Source organism: Aedes aegypti, chromosome 3, assembly GCF_002204515.2.
Source record: "Aedes aegypti strain LVP_AGWG chromosome 3, AaegL5.0 Primary Assembly, whole genome shotgun sequence".
In the NCBI taxonomy this organism is placed as follows: domain Eukaryota; kingdom Metazoa; phylum Arthropoda; class Insecta; order Diptera; family Culicidae; genus Aedes; species Aedes aegypti.
The window spans coordinates 14,833,821-14,849,600 of record NC_035109.1 but is presented as its reverse complement, the minus strand read 5'-3'; the positions used below and the strand labels follow the sequence as shown (position 1 = coordinate 14,849,600).

At 37.6% G+C, this 15,780-nt stretch overlaps 2 protein-coding genes across 2 annotated transcripts; one reads left to right on the top strand and one right to left on the bottom strand.

Moving 5' to 3' along the window:
• Window positions 1–7,597: 7,597 nt before the first annotated feature.
• Window positions 7,598–7,939, bottom strand: LOC110679826 (keratin, type II cytoskeletal 68 kDa, component IB-like). Its single transcript, XM_021855587.1, has one exon. It carries the CDS (start codon window positions 7,937–7,939, stop codon window positions 7,598–7,600), a length of 342 nt encoding a protein of 113 aa, XP_021711279.1.
• A 6,735-nt stretch (window positions 7,940–14,674) lies between these two features.
• LOC23687800 (glycine-rich protein 23) lies at window positions 14,675–15,244 on the top strand. The gene has a single exon (XM_011494848.2). It carries the CDS (start codon window positions 14,756–14,758, stop codon window positions 15,131–15,133), a length of 378 nt encoding a protein of 125 aa, XP_011493150.1. The 5' UTR covers window positions 14,675–14,755; the 3' UTR covers window positions 15,134–15,244.
• The last annotated feature ends 536 nt before the right edge of the window (window positions 15,245–15,780 follow it).

The window sequence follows — 15,780 nt, the reverse complement described above, 5'->3', positions numbered from 1 at the left end:
TCCTGAGCCAATCGCATCCAGTCGCCCTGAATGTTAAGTGCCCATAAGTCCTCTTCAACTGCAAAAAGCCAACGGGTACGCGGCCTACCACGAAGCCGTGGTAAGCCTAAGAATTTACCAAATCAAAAAAATGCCAGGTTCTGAAAACAGGAAACCGTTCATGTGGATTTCTGTAAATTCAAATGAAATTGATTAGCTACGCTTTGAAGTTATGCTTCGTAATTCTTCAGTAGTCATGGTGTTATATTTTGTACAACAGAGATAAAAAAAAATCGCTTTTCACTAGCAGCGCAGTTGGTAAACCTCGCGACGACTGGTAGGTTCAGTGAAATTTGCACATGGTAATATCTTCACAGTTTCAGTAGATGTCAAAATAATCAAATCTTCGTTGGATTTCCTAAAGAAATAGCCTATATTTAGGCATTTTTCACAGCTCTATTTAAATCTAACTATATTATTGTGAAAGTCATTTTGTTAACCAAGAATTTGAACATATTACACCATTTTCTTACTAGATAAGGGTGGTCATTTGCATCTGAAGTTTATTTTACTTCGGCTTATTCATAGATCTTATAGGCTAAGAAGGGGTAAGATGGGTCAGGTCAGTGACATTTTGAAGTGCCATTTTAGTTTTTTTGGGACATGATTTTTTTTTAGATGACGAACATACACGGTACGAACGAAACGTATAAACTTCTGTGGCATCTAATGCACATATTTGGGGCGTGGAATATCGTGAATATTTACATGAAATGTAATGTAAATTTCAATTATATCTCATGTAATCTAGAAGGATCCTGTGATATTACGTGACAAATAACACATTTGTACATGGTTTTGACTTAAATTTACATGACTTCATGTTTACTTCACATAAAATTTATGTTTAATGAAGTTTACATGACAATTAATCTTCATTATTTTTAACAGTGTTTGTAGTATTGCTGTTTTATGATTCTTACTTGTGAAAATTATTTATGTAAATTTTCCATATAATCGACGTATTATTAGCAAAGGAGCAAGTTAGATCACCTTGCTTTTTATAACCATTAATGTTATGTTTACCCTCACCGCTCAGCGAATACTTAACGGATTCAAAGTATTCGTTAGTATAATGGTATCCCAAGCAAAGTTGAGTAACCAAACGATAACTAGTTGAGTTATCCGATAACAAGCATTTGATTACTTACTTACTTTACTTTTGCTGGCGCTACGTCTTTCAAGACATGACCTGCGCCACAATGTTACGCCAACTAACTCGGTCCATGGCTGCTAACCTCCAATTCCTCGATCGCCCCACACTTCCAAGATCCTGCTCCACTTGGTCAAACCACCTAGCTCGTTGCGCTCCCCTTCGTCTTGTACCGGCCGGATTTGAGGTGAACACCATTTTTGCGGGATTGTTGTCCGGCATTCTCACAACGTGTCCCGCCCATCGTACCCTTCCAGCTTTGGCGACCTTCTGGAGACTGGGTTCACCGTAGAGTTGCGCAAGCTCGTGGTTCATCCTTCTCCTCCATACGCCGTTCTCACATACTCCGCCGAAGATCGTCCTAAGCACACGTCGTTCAAAAACTCCTAGCGCTTGCAGGTCCTCTTCGAGCATTGTCCACGTCTCATGCCCGTAGAGGACTACCGGTCTTATTAGCGTCTTGTACATGGTACACTTAGTACGGAAGTGAAGTTTACCAGACCGCAAGGTCTTGTGGAGTCCATAGTAAGCACGACTTCCGGCGATGATACGTCTTCGAATTTCTCTGCTGCAGTTGTTATCCGACGTTATCAATGATCCGAGGTAGACAAATTCGTCCACCACCTCGAACTCATCCCCGTCGATCGTCACGCGTCTGCCTATGCGAGCTCTATCGCGGTCGGTTCCTCCAGCCAGCAGATATTTCGTCTTCGACGTATTTACCTTCAATCCAACCCGATCTGCTTCACGTTTCAGCCTGGTATACTGTTCAGCAACCACCTGGAACGTTCTTCCGACAATATCCACGTCGTCAGCGAAACAAATGAACTGGCTGGATTTATTGAAGATCGTGCCCCGCATGTTGAAGCCCGCCCGTTTCATAACACCTTCTAGCGCAATATTGAACAGGAGGCAGGAAAGACCATCGCCTTGTCGAAGTCCTTTGCGTGTTTCAAACGGGTCCGATAAAGCACCCGATATCTTCACACAGCACTGTACACTATCCATCGTAGCTTTGATCAGTCTAGTCAATTTCCCGGGAAAACCGTTCTCGTCCATAATCTTCCATAGCTCTTCGCGGTCGATGGTATCATAGGCCGCTTTGAAATCGATGAATAGGTGGTGCGTAGGGACTTGATATTCGCGACACTTTTGGAGGATCTGCCGCAACATAAAGATTTGGTCTGTCGTCGATCGACCGTCCACAAATCCGGCTTGATAACTTCCAACAAATCTGCTTGCCAGTGGCGATAGACGGCGCAAGATGATCTGGGAAAGCACTTTATAGGCTGCATTAAGAATGGTGATCGCTCGATAGTTCTCACATTCTAACTTGTCACCCGTTTTGTATATTGGGTATATTATTCCCTCCTTCCACTCCTCCGGTAGCTGTTCTGTATCCCAGATCCTGGCTATCAATCGGTGCAGACAAGTGGCCAACCTGTCCGGGCCCATTTTAAAAAGTTCCGCTCCAATACCATCCTTTCCAGCTGCTTTGTTGTTCTTGAGCTGTTTGATAGCACCCTTAACTTCACCTATTGTGGGAGTTGACACGTCTCCCTCATCCGCCGTACTGATGAAGCCATTCCTCCTGCTGTCTTGATCTTCCTCCTCTGCGCCATTTAGGTGTTCATCGTAGTGCTGCTTCCACCTTTCAATCACCTCACGTTCGTCCGTCAAGATACCACCATCCTTATCCCGGCACATTTCGGCTCGCGGCACAAAGCCTTTGCGGGATGCATTTAGTTTCTTGTAGAACTTACGTGTTTCTTGAGAACGATACAGCTGCTCCATCTCTTCGCACTCCAACTCTTCCAGGTGGCGCTTTTTATCCCGGAATAGATGGGTTTGCTGTCTTCGCTTCTGTTTGTATCGTTCCACGTTTTGACGGGTGCTTTGCTGCAGCATCATCGCCCGCGCTGCATTACATTACTTAGTTTGTTTTTATTTTAGTTGAATAAGCAAACAACATAACAAACAAACGTGATAACAAAAGTTTATACTAAAGATGTCATATAAATATTGTGTTATCATTTGAAACAGGCTGATGACAAGTTTTGTTATGCCATGCACCCCCGATAATTTGAACGGTACCTCATGCAAACCATCGGGGTTCAGTTTTAATTTAAACTTCTAGTCACCCTAGAACCGTGTTTCTGGTTACCTCTTTTGTTGTTTTGTTTTGATTCTGCATTTTTTTTTTCGCGACATTCCATTTCACTTCACTTTGTTTCATGAGCTAAATGACGTTTGAACCATTTTGATTCAGAACGATGTGCAAATTAGCGGGGTACAAATTTAAAAGTGTTCAGATTAAATGTGGTCAACAGGGTATCCGGTACAGCCAATTTACGTCATTGATAACTTATTATGTTATCAATTAGTTATAAAGATCGAATTTTGATAACAAACATTTGACGTAATTCATCCGTTCACCCATCCTCAATCTGACAGCTCGAAATTTGTTGATAACAAGTGTCTTCTTATTGATAACATAAATTCATGATGTATAACTTGCTATCACTATGTTATGCGGTTGTTATCCTACTTTGCTCGGGACAATACCCTTTCCATCCGACCTGGCCCACTGGAATAACTCCGGTTACAGAAACATTACCGAGATCCTTTGGCTACTTTTAGAAACTAGATATGTGCTGGCGAACCGGTTCTGCTTTCCGTTGCCGTTCCGCTATCATTGCGTTTGGGCCTTAAATCTAAAAGGCGATGGTGGTGCTGTTCTAGATTAGCGATTAGTGCATCCTTGTCGAAGTTGGTAGTAATTTAGAAGCAAGATCGCACAATAATTTTACTGTTAAATTTGACAATTCAAAGCACAGGAAACCGTAAGTATTCATCTCAATTTGCAAAATTTTCACAACATAACTCCACATTTAATCATCAATCGGATGTGACCAAAAATGCAAAAAATGTTCCTTGGTAAAAAGCTCTCAGTTGATAACTGCGGAAGTGTTTATAAGAACACTAAGTTGAGAAGAAGGCTCTTTCTCAGTTGAGATGTAATATCATAAAGAAGAAGAATTAAAAGAAGAATAAGAAAAAGACGAAGAAGAACAAAAGGAAGAAGCAGAAGGATGAGGAAGAACAGTTTCTTGTTTAATGTTTCTTAAAAAAAACAATAATCAGCTTGCCCCACTTCCTTGTAGTCATTTTTACAAATTTGCCGTACCTTGTGATGCAAAGGACATTTATGTGATTATCGTTTAAATATTCTATATTACATTTATTGAAATTCTAACCAAGAAAACTGAAACTTTTAATGATTTATTACAAAATAATATTGATTGATAGGAGTCTGCAATCAACTTTCATTACGAACCTATAAGAATGATCAATTTAAATGCTCCTCACAGCTCCTAAACATCAATACTGTGCATTTATATGATGAAATGTGTATTATCCTGACAAAATTAAACTGGAACATTCGGGGAAAACCAAATTTTAGTGTTCTTAGACAAAACATTTTTATTTAGTTTTTTTCAACGACAGGACTTCCGGTTTGTTGCAGTCTTTCATTTATTAAATGGAGAATCTTTAAATCAATATATTCATCAAATACAGCGCTACCTATAGTCGAAAATGTAATAAGAATAATTTCTACGATTTTTATATATTTAGACGATTTTTATATAATTGGACAATTTTCTTCTCACAAATTTCAAGCTCGTTTAGAGCTGATGGATTTTGCTCAAATTTTCACAATAGTAGTTTACTGTGAAAGGAAATTACCAAAGACAGAGTAAATTTTCTAGTGTATTTATGTTTCATTATTCTTAATAATTACGAGGACAATTAACCTAGGAAGAACAGCCATTGTTCAAAAGAAGAGGAAACATGCTATGAGAAAAAAAAATCAAATTCCATCAAATTATTTTGTGAATATGAAGGAAGAATACTACACTAATACAAATATTCCTTTAAAAATGCATTTTGGAAGAAAGAAAAATAACTATGAAAACAAAAACAAACATATTTTTTCGAATAGCTTGGGTTAAGTTTGATCCTAATTCACAGTATGACATATGTAAGAGCAGCTTATATTAAACAGTTGTGCTACTTTTCCCTGAATACCCCGTTTTTATGAAAAGCCCAGTTCCCTGAAAAGTTTTTATCTCTCGTAACGTCATAACTTTTTGCGTTTGAAGGTGGTGAATTAACCGGTCATCTGATATGCGCTCTTCTTTACTTGATTATAGGTTCTTTCGAATTTCTTTTTCTTTTTTCTTCGATTTTTTTTTCGCCAAGATGTGTTTAGTCTTGAGTGACCTATAATCTATAATATCTCCTTCTTTTGATTGAACTGCATCACTTTTCGAGGAAACGGGTCATTCGGGGAAAAGGCTTTCGGGGAATGACATTCGGGGAAACGGGTCATTCGGAAAAATAGCTTTTGGGGAATGACATTCGGGGAAACGAAATTAGGAGAAAAGTAACACAATCATGCTAAACAGTTGCAAAATTGTGACAGATGATCAAGTGGTTTATGGGCGGCCCCTTAAATGGTTTGCCTGAGACAAGGGAAGCAAACACTCGCCTTTTAGAAGGTTTTTTTTGGACTCAATTCCGTTTGTATTCGCTTGAGATCCGTAATAATGGTTTTATAATATTTATAATATTTTGGGTGAATTGACGTCGATATCTGAGATTCGAAGTTTCTGGGAATTCAAATCAATTCGGCAAGTAAATGTTTTAACGACAACAAAACTAAATAAAACCAAATAGGGTAGGTGTACCAGTTATGGACATAGTGGTTCCCTATTTCGCCATACGTGATTACTTAAATGTCTTCAAATTTTGAATATGTTTGTGTGTTGTATCAGTAAGATTTGAGATATATCTTGATGTTAAAACATTCAAAAAGATTAAAAATATGAAAGTTATCAAAATATCACATATGGCCAAATAGGGAACCACTATGGCCATTTCCCCTGTTTCAAAATGTATAAAAACGATTCTGGGGAATGTCCTATTCTAGGGAATGGTTTTCTGGGAATTTCCCATTCTGGAGAATTCGTCATTCTGAGAAACGTCCTACAACCGGTGTAAAGTAGGTGAATGTGTCAAAATTGTACTATTTGTCACGTTGAAAGAACTATTTTGAATATATTCACGAAAATTTCATGAATGAAAAAACTACTTATAAAACTTTAACACTTAATTTCACTCTTGCAAAAGAAAAAATAAAATACTGAAAATCACTAGTAAGGCTAGCAAATACCTTTGAACTCTATATTATGTTATATGATAGTGATTTTTAGTATTTTAGTTTTTCTTTGGCAATAGTGAAGGGAAGTGTTAAAGTTCAATTAGTAGTTTTTTTTTCAAACATACTTTAAAAATCCCTTCCATAAATTAAAAAAAGTGCAGTGATTTTTTTTTTAATTTGAGATATAGGGAAATTTATGTATTCTTCATAACTTTACTATTTTTGTGCTACAAGGAACGATTTTCATGCTTGTTTTCATACAACTAAACTTGATATATGATATACAGCGATACTCATATCCACGCTTAAGGCCCCAAGCACAATGTGAACGGCAACGCGGTACAACGGCAAAACGGCATGCCCATCTTGATCTACACTTTACTTATCAATCCCATGTTGATTAAATTCATTTCAACATTGACTTGACAAGTAGAGTGTAGCTCAAGATGGGCTTGCCGTTTTGCCGTTGTACCGCGCTGCCGCTCACATTGTGCTTGGGGCTTAAGTGTGTAGAACTACAAAACTCTAAGATCAACAACCTATATAATCTTCTTCTTCTTTCTGGCGTTACGTCCCAACTGGGACAAAGCCTGCTTCTCAGATTAGTGTTCTTATGAGCACTTCCACAGTTATTAACTGAGAGCTTTCTTTACCGATTGACCATTTTTGCATGCGTATATCGTGTGGCAGGTACGAAGATACTCTATGCCCTGGGTATCGAGAAAATTTCCTTTACGAAAAGATCCTCGACCAGCGGGATTCGAACCCACGACCCTCAGCATGGTCATGCTGAATAGCTGCGCGTTTACCGCTACGGCTATCTGGGTTCCAACCTAACCTAACCTATATAATACAATATGAAAAAAATAACGTTAACTTGTTAGTTATCAATCAAGTTACCAGCTGTCAGATGCACTTATTCTGACTTAAACTTTTAAGCTGTCTTCAGTGTCCGGTTTTGTACTTGGTTCAGACTAGACCTAAAACTTTTCTGATCCTTTGAATTTTTAAACTAGAAGTTGTAGCTTAATTTCTATTCATTACAAGTTCATTCAGCCAAAATAACAGTGAACAATATTTTCGTTTTGTGTTTAAATACTTTTATTGGTTTTACATTTGAATTTTTGAACATTTTTTCGAGACTTTTGCTGACCCACCTATCACACTCATCACTCTAACACTTATCCCCCAAATCCAAATCCTTGTGCACCGGCATTGGCAGCTGATCCAGACATACCGGCTCCTCCAAAGTGACCGAATCCACCTCCCTGGCCGAAGCTCTGGGCACCAGCATTGGCTGCCGATCCGCTCATTCCTCCGAATGGGCCACCCTGACCGAAGCTCTGGGCTCCTGCGTTGGCCGCTGATCCACTCATTCCACCGCCGAATGGTCCACCTCCCATACCGAAGCTCTGGGAACCGGCATTGGCCGCCGAACCGGACATTCCAAACCCGAACTGAGGGGCACTACTGACGGCAGCAACGACGCAAGCGATCAAAACGAGAATGGCAAACGATTTCATTTTTATGTAGGGTTTTCGTTGATTGACTAGAGATAGCTCGAAAACTTTGATGTTTTCTTCTGTTAAACGTTAAATTGAATCTGGTGCTTCAGTTGTAGCAAAAGCAATCTTTTATACTCAGGCAAACTCCGCGAATGATTATCACTCCTTTGCTGTTGTCCATTATCAGTCGGAATTACCGGCTACGGGGGGATCTCAACCGATGATAGATCGCATACAGGAGTTGACGGTTACAATGAGGCATCATATTGCCTTACGTTCATTTGGATTGAGACTGAATTTTCCCAATGAATTTCATGGTCGATGTTATTGTACCTTCATTAAAACATTAATCATAACGGGATTCACCAATGATTTACCAATAAGTTATAGGGATTTTCGCTCAGACAAATTATCCAGTCAACTTTTTTAACCCTCTAATACCCAAATTTTTATTTTCGATTTAAATATTATTTTTCGTTATCTAAAATCGTTCTAAACACGTTCTGGGCAAATATTTTTTTTCGTGAATTTTTGAATTTTGGTTTTTGATTTTTATAATTTTTATTTTTGAACATCCCTAGCTTTTTTCATTTTTTCTTGAAGCCTTTTCTGGTTGTTAATAATAAAAATTTAAATTTTTGCGGTACTTTTAAAAATATTAAATTTTAATTTTTTTTTTTCGGAGTGTATTTTATTTTCCGTGTAACTAACGGAAAAACAGGTTTGAAATTATTTTGATACCACCAGGCTCTTCTTTTGTGATAGGTCGATCGTAGAAAAATATAAAAGGTATGATTTTTTTTATTACACGTTAAATTAACCGCGGGCATTTATAAGGTATATAAGAATACAATTTTTCAAACAATTTTCAAAAATACAAAAAAGATTCAAAAGTCATAATAAACTTTTCTTACATGCGTGTTATGAGTCAAGGTTTAAGCCAAAAATAAAATAATTTTGATTTCCGAGCTACGAAAAAATATACAAAATTCCAAAGTGTACCCCGTCTAAAGGCGGGGTTGGGTATTAGAGGGTTAACTTGATCTTGAGGGACCACTGAGTCCACTGGTTATAGTCATAGAGCTATATGAGACCGAGAAGTCTCACTTCACGCCAATAAGCCCAACAGAATGTGAAATCAGTACAACAAGCCTTTCAAATATACCGCTGCCCAAAATGAAAAATCTATTAGGTAAAAATGAAAAAAAATATAGTTAGGTAGCGTCTTCTAAAATACTTATCAGTTTAACATTTGCTCGTCTAACTGTTATATGAGTACCGTAATATTGGGTGAAATTGATAATTTTTCACGGTTTCCATGTATATTTTTTATAATGTTACCAATTTAAAAAAAGCTAATACGACGCTGCACCTCATCAACTCGTGGTTTGAAATTTACTAATAAATTTGTTTTCTTATGGTAAAAATTATCTTTAAAATTTGAAATCGGTTCATAATATTTCGGGGTGATATTGATCAATTATTTGTTCAATGATTGTTTGTTTTGAAAACTAAACAACATACTGAATTTGGGCTCCCTGAACCTAATCATGCTTGCTGAATTCTCAAAAACCCAAACCTAGCCTATATTCAAAGGATTTTTTTTCCACATCTTCCCGATTTTTCAACATATTTCAATGACGAAATTAATTTTGGAGATATATTTAAGCATGCTAACATATTGAAGCTGTTATATTGGAAAAACAATTATTAGGGTCATTTTTGTGAATGTCTATCATTACCACAATGATGTAGGAAATTTTCATTGATTTTTAATAAATAAAAATCTTCCAACAGTGAAAACAAACAGCGTTCATATACTACAGGTTACATTGAAATTAGGGCTCTAGTTATAAAATCGTGTGACACGGTGATCAAATTCACCCTACCGATCAATTTTACCCGAATTTACGGTACTGATTTGATAACAGGATCGTACCTAGTACATATGCTAAAGAAACAAACAGATTTGTGGGACAAATTTGGGACGAGATTATTCGCACTTGTTTTGTTCCGATCGTTCGTTAATATTCGGTTGTTAATTGTAAATCATTACTTCTTATTTCTGGCGTTACGTGCCAACTAGTACAATACCGGTTCCTCAATACAATACTCTTTTAAGTACTGACACAGCGCAGATATTTCTATCTCGAATGATCTTTCCCTGTCTTGCATACTGCCGTCAATGTGATTATTGAAAGTTAAATTTTCATCCAGCATGTGGCCTAGATATTTAACTTAATCTGAACAATTTATTGGAACCCCTCTCATCGTGACAACATGTCTGGGGCTATCCATTAATTACGTAAGGATTTATGGAGGGAGGGGGGTCTAAGATCTTCGTACCTGCCACACGATATACGCATGCAAAAATGGTCATTGGCATAGTAAGCTCTCAGTTAATAACTGTGGAAGTGCTCATAAGAACACTAAGCTGAGAAGCAGGGTCTGTCCCCAGTAGCGTAGCTAGGGGGGTGCGGTGGGTGCGGTCCGCACCGGGCCCCGAGCTCCTGGGGGCCCCAAAATCGCAGGGCGGAGTTCTCATAACATCAAAAGTTCGACATAGCTTGTTGGAAACTGACAATTTGTAAGATCCTAAACAGATAATGAACATGACAATCATAATTTTTGGAGAAGACTAGAATCAGCGATGTACAGGGGCCCCTTGATTATCCCTTTTTTTTAATACTTTAGAGTGGGTCGAGGGGCCCGAGGGACCATGGCTTTGGGCCCCCACACTTTAGGGGCCTACACAAATATTTGTTTTGTAAGTAATTTTCCTTGGTATTGTTCAATCGATTTCACTCATGAGAAAACTGAGACTTCGATAAGCGACGTCGGTGGTGTAGTGGTAAGTGTGATTGCCTCTCACCCTAGTCGACGCCGTCTGGAATTTCTGAGGCATAAATTCTCTGATCACGTTTTCCTTCGCAAGGGAAGTAAAGCCGTTGGTCGCGGCTCATGGTTTGATGGGTTCGATATGCAGGGTCTCAGGTGTGTGTGTGAAGGCCTCCCTGAGCGTCCGTGTTTAGGCTTAGTACCAGAACTAAGCTGACGTAAAACTTCAACTGATGTCAAAAGGTGTCGGTTGACCAGAAAAAGGAGAAGATCCTTCGATGAGGGCCGTTTTTGGCTTTACCTCATGTAGATACTTAAGTAGGCTCAAATACCTATTTCAAAAATGTTTAGTCTATTTACGTCTTTGAATTTATAAATATTTATTTCATGAATTCTTATTTCCAATCAAATCTATCTTAATTTGTAGGCCTCCAAAAATCTAGAGCATTGGTGAGCTTTGAGCATGTACCCATTTCTTACGATCTGAACCATTATTATTGTTTTTCATTTCAGAAATGATACAGATACCTTTTCAATATGATGAATGAGTAAAGGCCTAAAAGTGTACAGTTTTTTAGATTTCAAACTATTTTCAAAATAATGAATTTTGTAAAATGTGTAAGCCAAAAATTTTGATTTTTTAACTATTTAGACTGATGCAAATACTAATTTTCTTTCATGTTGGAGACCACTTAGGAGGCCCAAGACTGGGAAAAATATTCAGGGTACAAACTGGGGTGCAAACAAATAAAATACATAAAAAGGGTAATTTTACCAAATTTTCATTTCATTTTTTTTCTTGAAATGTGACAGAACAATACCCTCTTCGTGTTTCAAGGTTGTCCTTGGGGTCGTTGTTTTATGGGGTTATTTGAAATTAAAAACGTCAATACCCTGATAGGGTTGAACAAAGCAATGAATCTCTTTTGGTATCGTCTTCAAAATTTTCGATTTTTTTGAAGTAAACGGTGGCGAAATAAAAAAAAATGTATCAGCCTTATCTCAAAATCAATCCTTCAGATATTACTACAGATATTTCTCCAGGGTGGTGTCTGCTATAAAGTATACCAATAACTTATTGAAATTGTTTTCGGAAGTATTTTGATTATTCTTACAATAATCACTTATACTGAACAATCCCCAATCCCCCTCCTGCTCCATTAAATTTACTGTTGATCGCAATTTCTTCAGGTATTATGTTTTGAATCATTCTAGAACACCAATAAAAAATCATCAAAATTTGTTGTCGGTTGACCTTAAGGCGCAAGAGAAAATGGCACAAAAGTCAGAACTGGAAAAGCAGTTTTCTTCTTCCAAAACAACAAATTGATGAAAATAAAAACACACAGCCTTTTTATTTGGCAAATAAAAGAGTTGTGTGTTTTTATTTTCTTCGATTTATCTATTTAAAAAGAGAAAACTACTTTTTTCAGTTTTGACTTTTGCACCATTTTTACTTGGGCCTTAAATAATTCATAAGGATATTTTTTTAAAAATTTCTCCTGGTAATTTATACGAAATTTTGCCATGAATTTTACCAACATTTATTTTTTGTTAAACGTTTCGAGAGATTTCGTTAAACATACGAGTAAATTCGTTCAATAGTTCGCTTAGAATTCTTTCAGGAATGTTTGCAGAAATCCTAACATGATTTCTACAGAATTAAAGTTTACCATAAATCTAGGAAACTTTTTCCAGTGCTTTCTTGTAGAAACTCTAAAGAATGTTTTGAGTAATGCTATCGGGATTTTTTTCTATTAATTTCTGAAGAATTAATTCGGGTATAAAATTACTTTGATAAAGCTAGTAATAATCTATCTGGCGTTCTTATATGGACGTCATTTCATTACGGGATTTAAACAATCTGCACATTGATTCCGAATATGTCTATTTGAACTTTTTATCTATTTTTAAAGGATTATTCAAGATTGCCTACAGGAATCATTCTAGGAATTCATCAAGATTTCAACCAAGAATTTCACTAAGGCGACCTTTGAGCATTTTCCCCTGAAATCCACTGAATGGATTTCTTGGCGTACCTTTGGCCAAGCCCGTGGTTTTCGCAAGTATTTCTTAACCATTAACTCCAAGAATTCTTCTACGAATTATTTTACTTATTTCGAATATACCCCTCACTTATTTACTGAGATTTTTTTCTGGTATTTATCTTACATATTTATGAGAATTCCTCAGTTAACTGGAAATCTTTTGGGATTTGTCCTTCATTTTTCTCCAGTGAGCTCTTTTTGAATTCGTTCATTACTACAAGGAGTTCTTCAAGTGGTTAAAGCAGAAATTTTCCCAGAAACACCTTAGTGGTTGTACCTGTTTTTACGCATTCTTTCAAATATGCTTGCAAAATTTCTTCTATGACTTCGTTTACAAAAAGTTTCGAAAAATTTAAGAATGTAAGAAATTTCGACAGAGTTCAAGAAGTTCCAGATTTTTATTGCAGAAAAATCTGTGCATGTTTTATTTTTCATAGAAAAGTTTCGCTGGGAATTCCTCATAAAATAACATAGCATAGCCTATTAAATCTGCATAAAAAACCCCAATAAAGAATTTATCAGTGATTTGCACAATACTAGAATTTCTGAAGTTGGTCCAGCGATTTCATCAGATGTATAGTAAATATGGTCCAAGAATTTTTCACGAGTCTTCAGGAAGTTCAGCTATGGATAACCGTAAGCATACTACTTAATACCGTCCAATATACAGAAAGCTATCCAAAAATGTCTCTAAAAATCCTTTTAAACAGAAACATATACAAACTTATGAGGCAATCGTTTCACATATATATTTTTTAATTCCACAAGACGTAGCAATAAAAACTATTTCCTGGACGAAACTCTAGTTACGCCCTGGTATGGGTAATTTTTCACAGGCAGAGATTATTTTGACCATTTAATCACGATTTTTTTACAAATATTGGGTTTGGATTTAAAACTTGTAACCTTCGGAGTTATTGAATCGTCAAGTGGCTCAGTAGCTTAGTTGGTAAAGCACTCGTCTGGCATACAAGAGTCGTGGGTCTGAATCTCACCTGAGCTCATGAGTTTTTCGTGACGTCACTCATAATTCATCCATCTTTACCACGCGTAATGAGTTAGTTAATTTGTGTATTAAACGTTTTCGAAAAAATGTTGAAAGTACGTGTGAGTTCGGTAATAAAACAATTTTGCAAACCTCCTTCGGGGAGGGGCCCCGAAATCTGGCTCCGCACCGAGCCCCAAAGACCCTAGCTACGCCACTGTCTGTCCCAGTGGGGACGTAACGCCAGAAAAGAAGAAGAACGGTTCCAACGAAAAATCGAAGGCATGAGACCTAACAAGGATCGAAAAGAGACCAATAGGTATAAAAGTAGCACTATTTTATTGCCTTAGGTTGTCTTAAAACTTCCGTCAGCAGAAATAATTGGTGTACCGGCTATGTTAGTATACTATGTGCATTAATTATCTTGGAGTTCAGAAGGCAGCAGGACTTGGAGATGTTTCTGAGCCCTACTGACTCCACTTTAACATATATTGAGGTGCACTAGCGTTCGAAAATATGAATCATTCTAACCGATACGCGTAATTTCAACTGCGGTTCAAAATTAACGGTGCCTTATTTTGCCTCGAGGTTTGTGTTGTCCCACAATTTGTGAATTCTGATTTGATTAAACGTTTTCTCAAGGTATACTCAACTAAAACATTTTCAAGAGCCAGCAAGCGATAGAAGGACATTGTTTTCGTCATATTCGTGCGGAGATTACAAGAGATTCCCCATCAATGAGAAATTCCAGTACTATGCTTCGTTCATGCATTTTCACGTGCATCACTGATAACGTATTTGTCTCGGCATCAATCTAACACAGGGCAGGGAAAACCTAACGTGCAAAGTGTGAACAGCTCTCACCACTATAAAATAGAAATTTATTTTCAATAGAGTATCACAGTCAATCGAAACTCGATCCCATCTTCTTCTACACACTAAGTCTAGCTTCATCGTATAAAAATGAAATCTTTCGTTTTTCTCGCTGTTTTCGTGACCATCATCGTGGCCGTAAGCTGTGCCCCACAGTTTGGATTCGGATCGTCTGGAGCAGGAGCCAATGCCGCATCGCAAGGAATGGGAATGGGAGGAGGATTCCCCGGTATGGGCGGCGGAATGAGTTCCTCGAACGCGAACGCTGGTGCTCAAGGTGTCGGAATGGGCGGAGGATTTCCCGGAATGGGTGGTGGCATGGGAGCTTCGTCTGCCAATGCTGGTGCTGCTTCTCAAGGTGTCGGAATGGGTGGATTCCCCGGCATGGGAGGTGGCATGAGTGCATCGAACGCAAACGCTGGAGCACAAGGAATGGGAATGGGAGGATTCGGTGGATTTGGCGGATAAACACGGTGCAGAAATCGTGAAAATGCATCTCTAGTCATTACATAGATAACAAATATGAATGCAGAACGATTTTCAGCATATAGAATAAAAAAAAAATTAAAAAAATATTGATTGAAAGGAAAGGTGCTTTATGAACAATTGATGACAGTTACCTCGGTTTTGTTAATTATATGCTCATGATTATGTGAAAATGATAAAACTGTTGCTAAAATCGAAAATCAATCAAGTATGCAACTCCAAGAAATTTATATAGGAAAATAAAAAAGCATGCAGATATAATAGGAATAGATTTTGCTGCTATGAAAATGTCCAATCATTATTCATTTATGGATTCTATAAGCATAAGCATAAGCATAAGCATAGATGGCCGTATAATTCGTAGTTGCTATTCCGTGATTGACCAGAACAATTGAAGTTGCACAGAGATTTAATGAATGGGGCTTGGGATTAGCTTACCATTCTCAATGTGCACAAATCGAGAGCTCAAAATTTAAAACTCAATAACGGCGCCGGCCACGTCCTTACGGTCATCGGGGAAGAGAAGGAATGTTACGGTGACTATCGTTGTTACTAGAGACCGAGATCACCTCTGCATCTCCACGGTTGTCATGTAAAGGGTATTGGGTTAGTGGGATAAGATAGAGATC

Excerpts from the sequence above, each read along its gene's own strand:
- LOC110679826 (XM_021855587.1), bottom strand. The coding sequence starts at position 7,939 with ATGAAATCGTTTGCCATTCTCGTTTTGATCGCTTGCGTCGTTGCTGCC.
- LOC23687800 (XM_011494848.2), top strand. The coding sequence starts at position 14,756 with ATGAAATCTTTCGTTTTTCTCGCTGTTTTCGTGACCATCATCGTGGCC.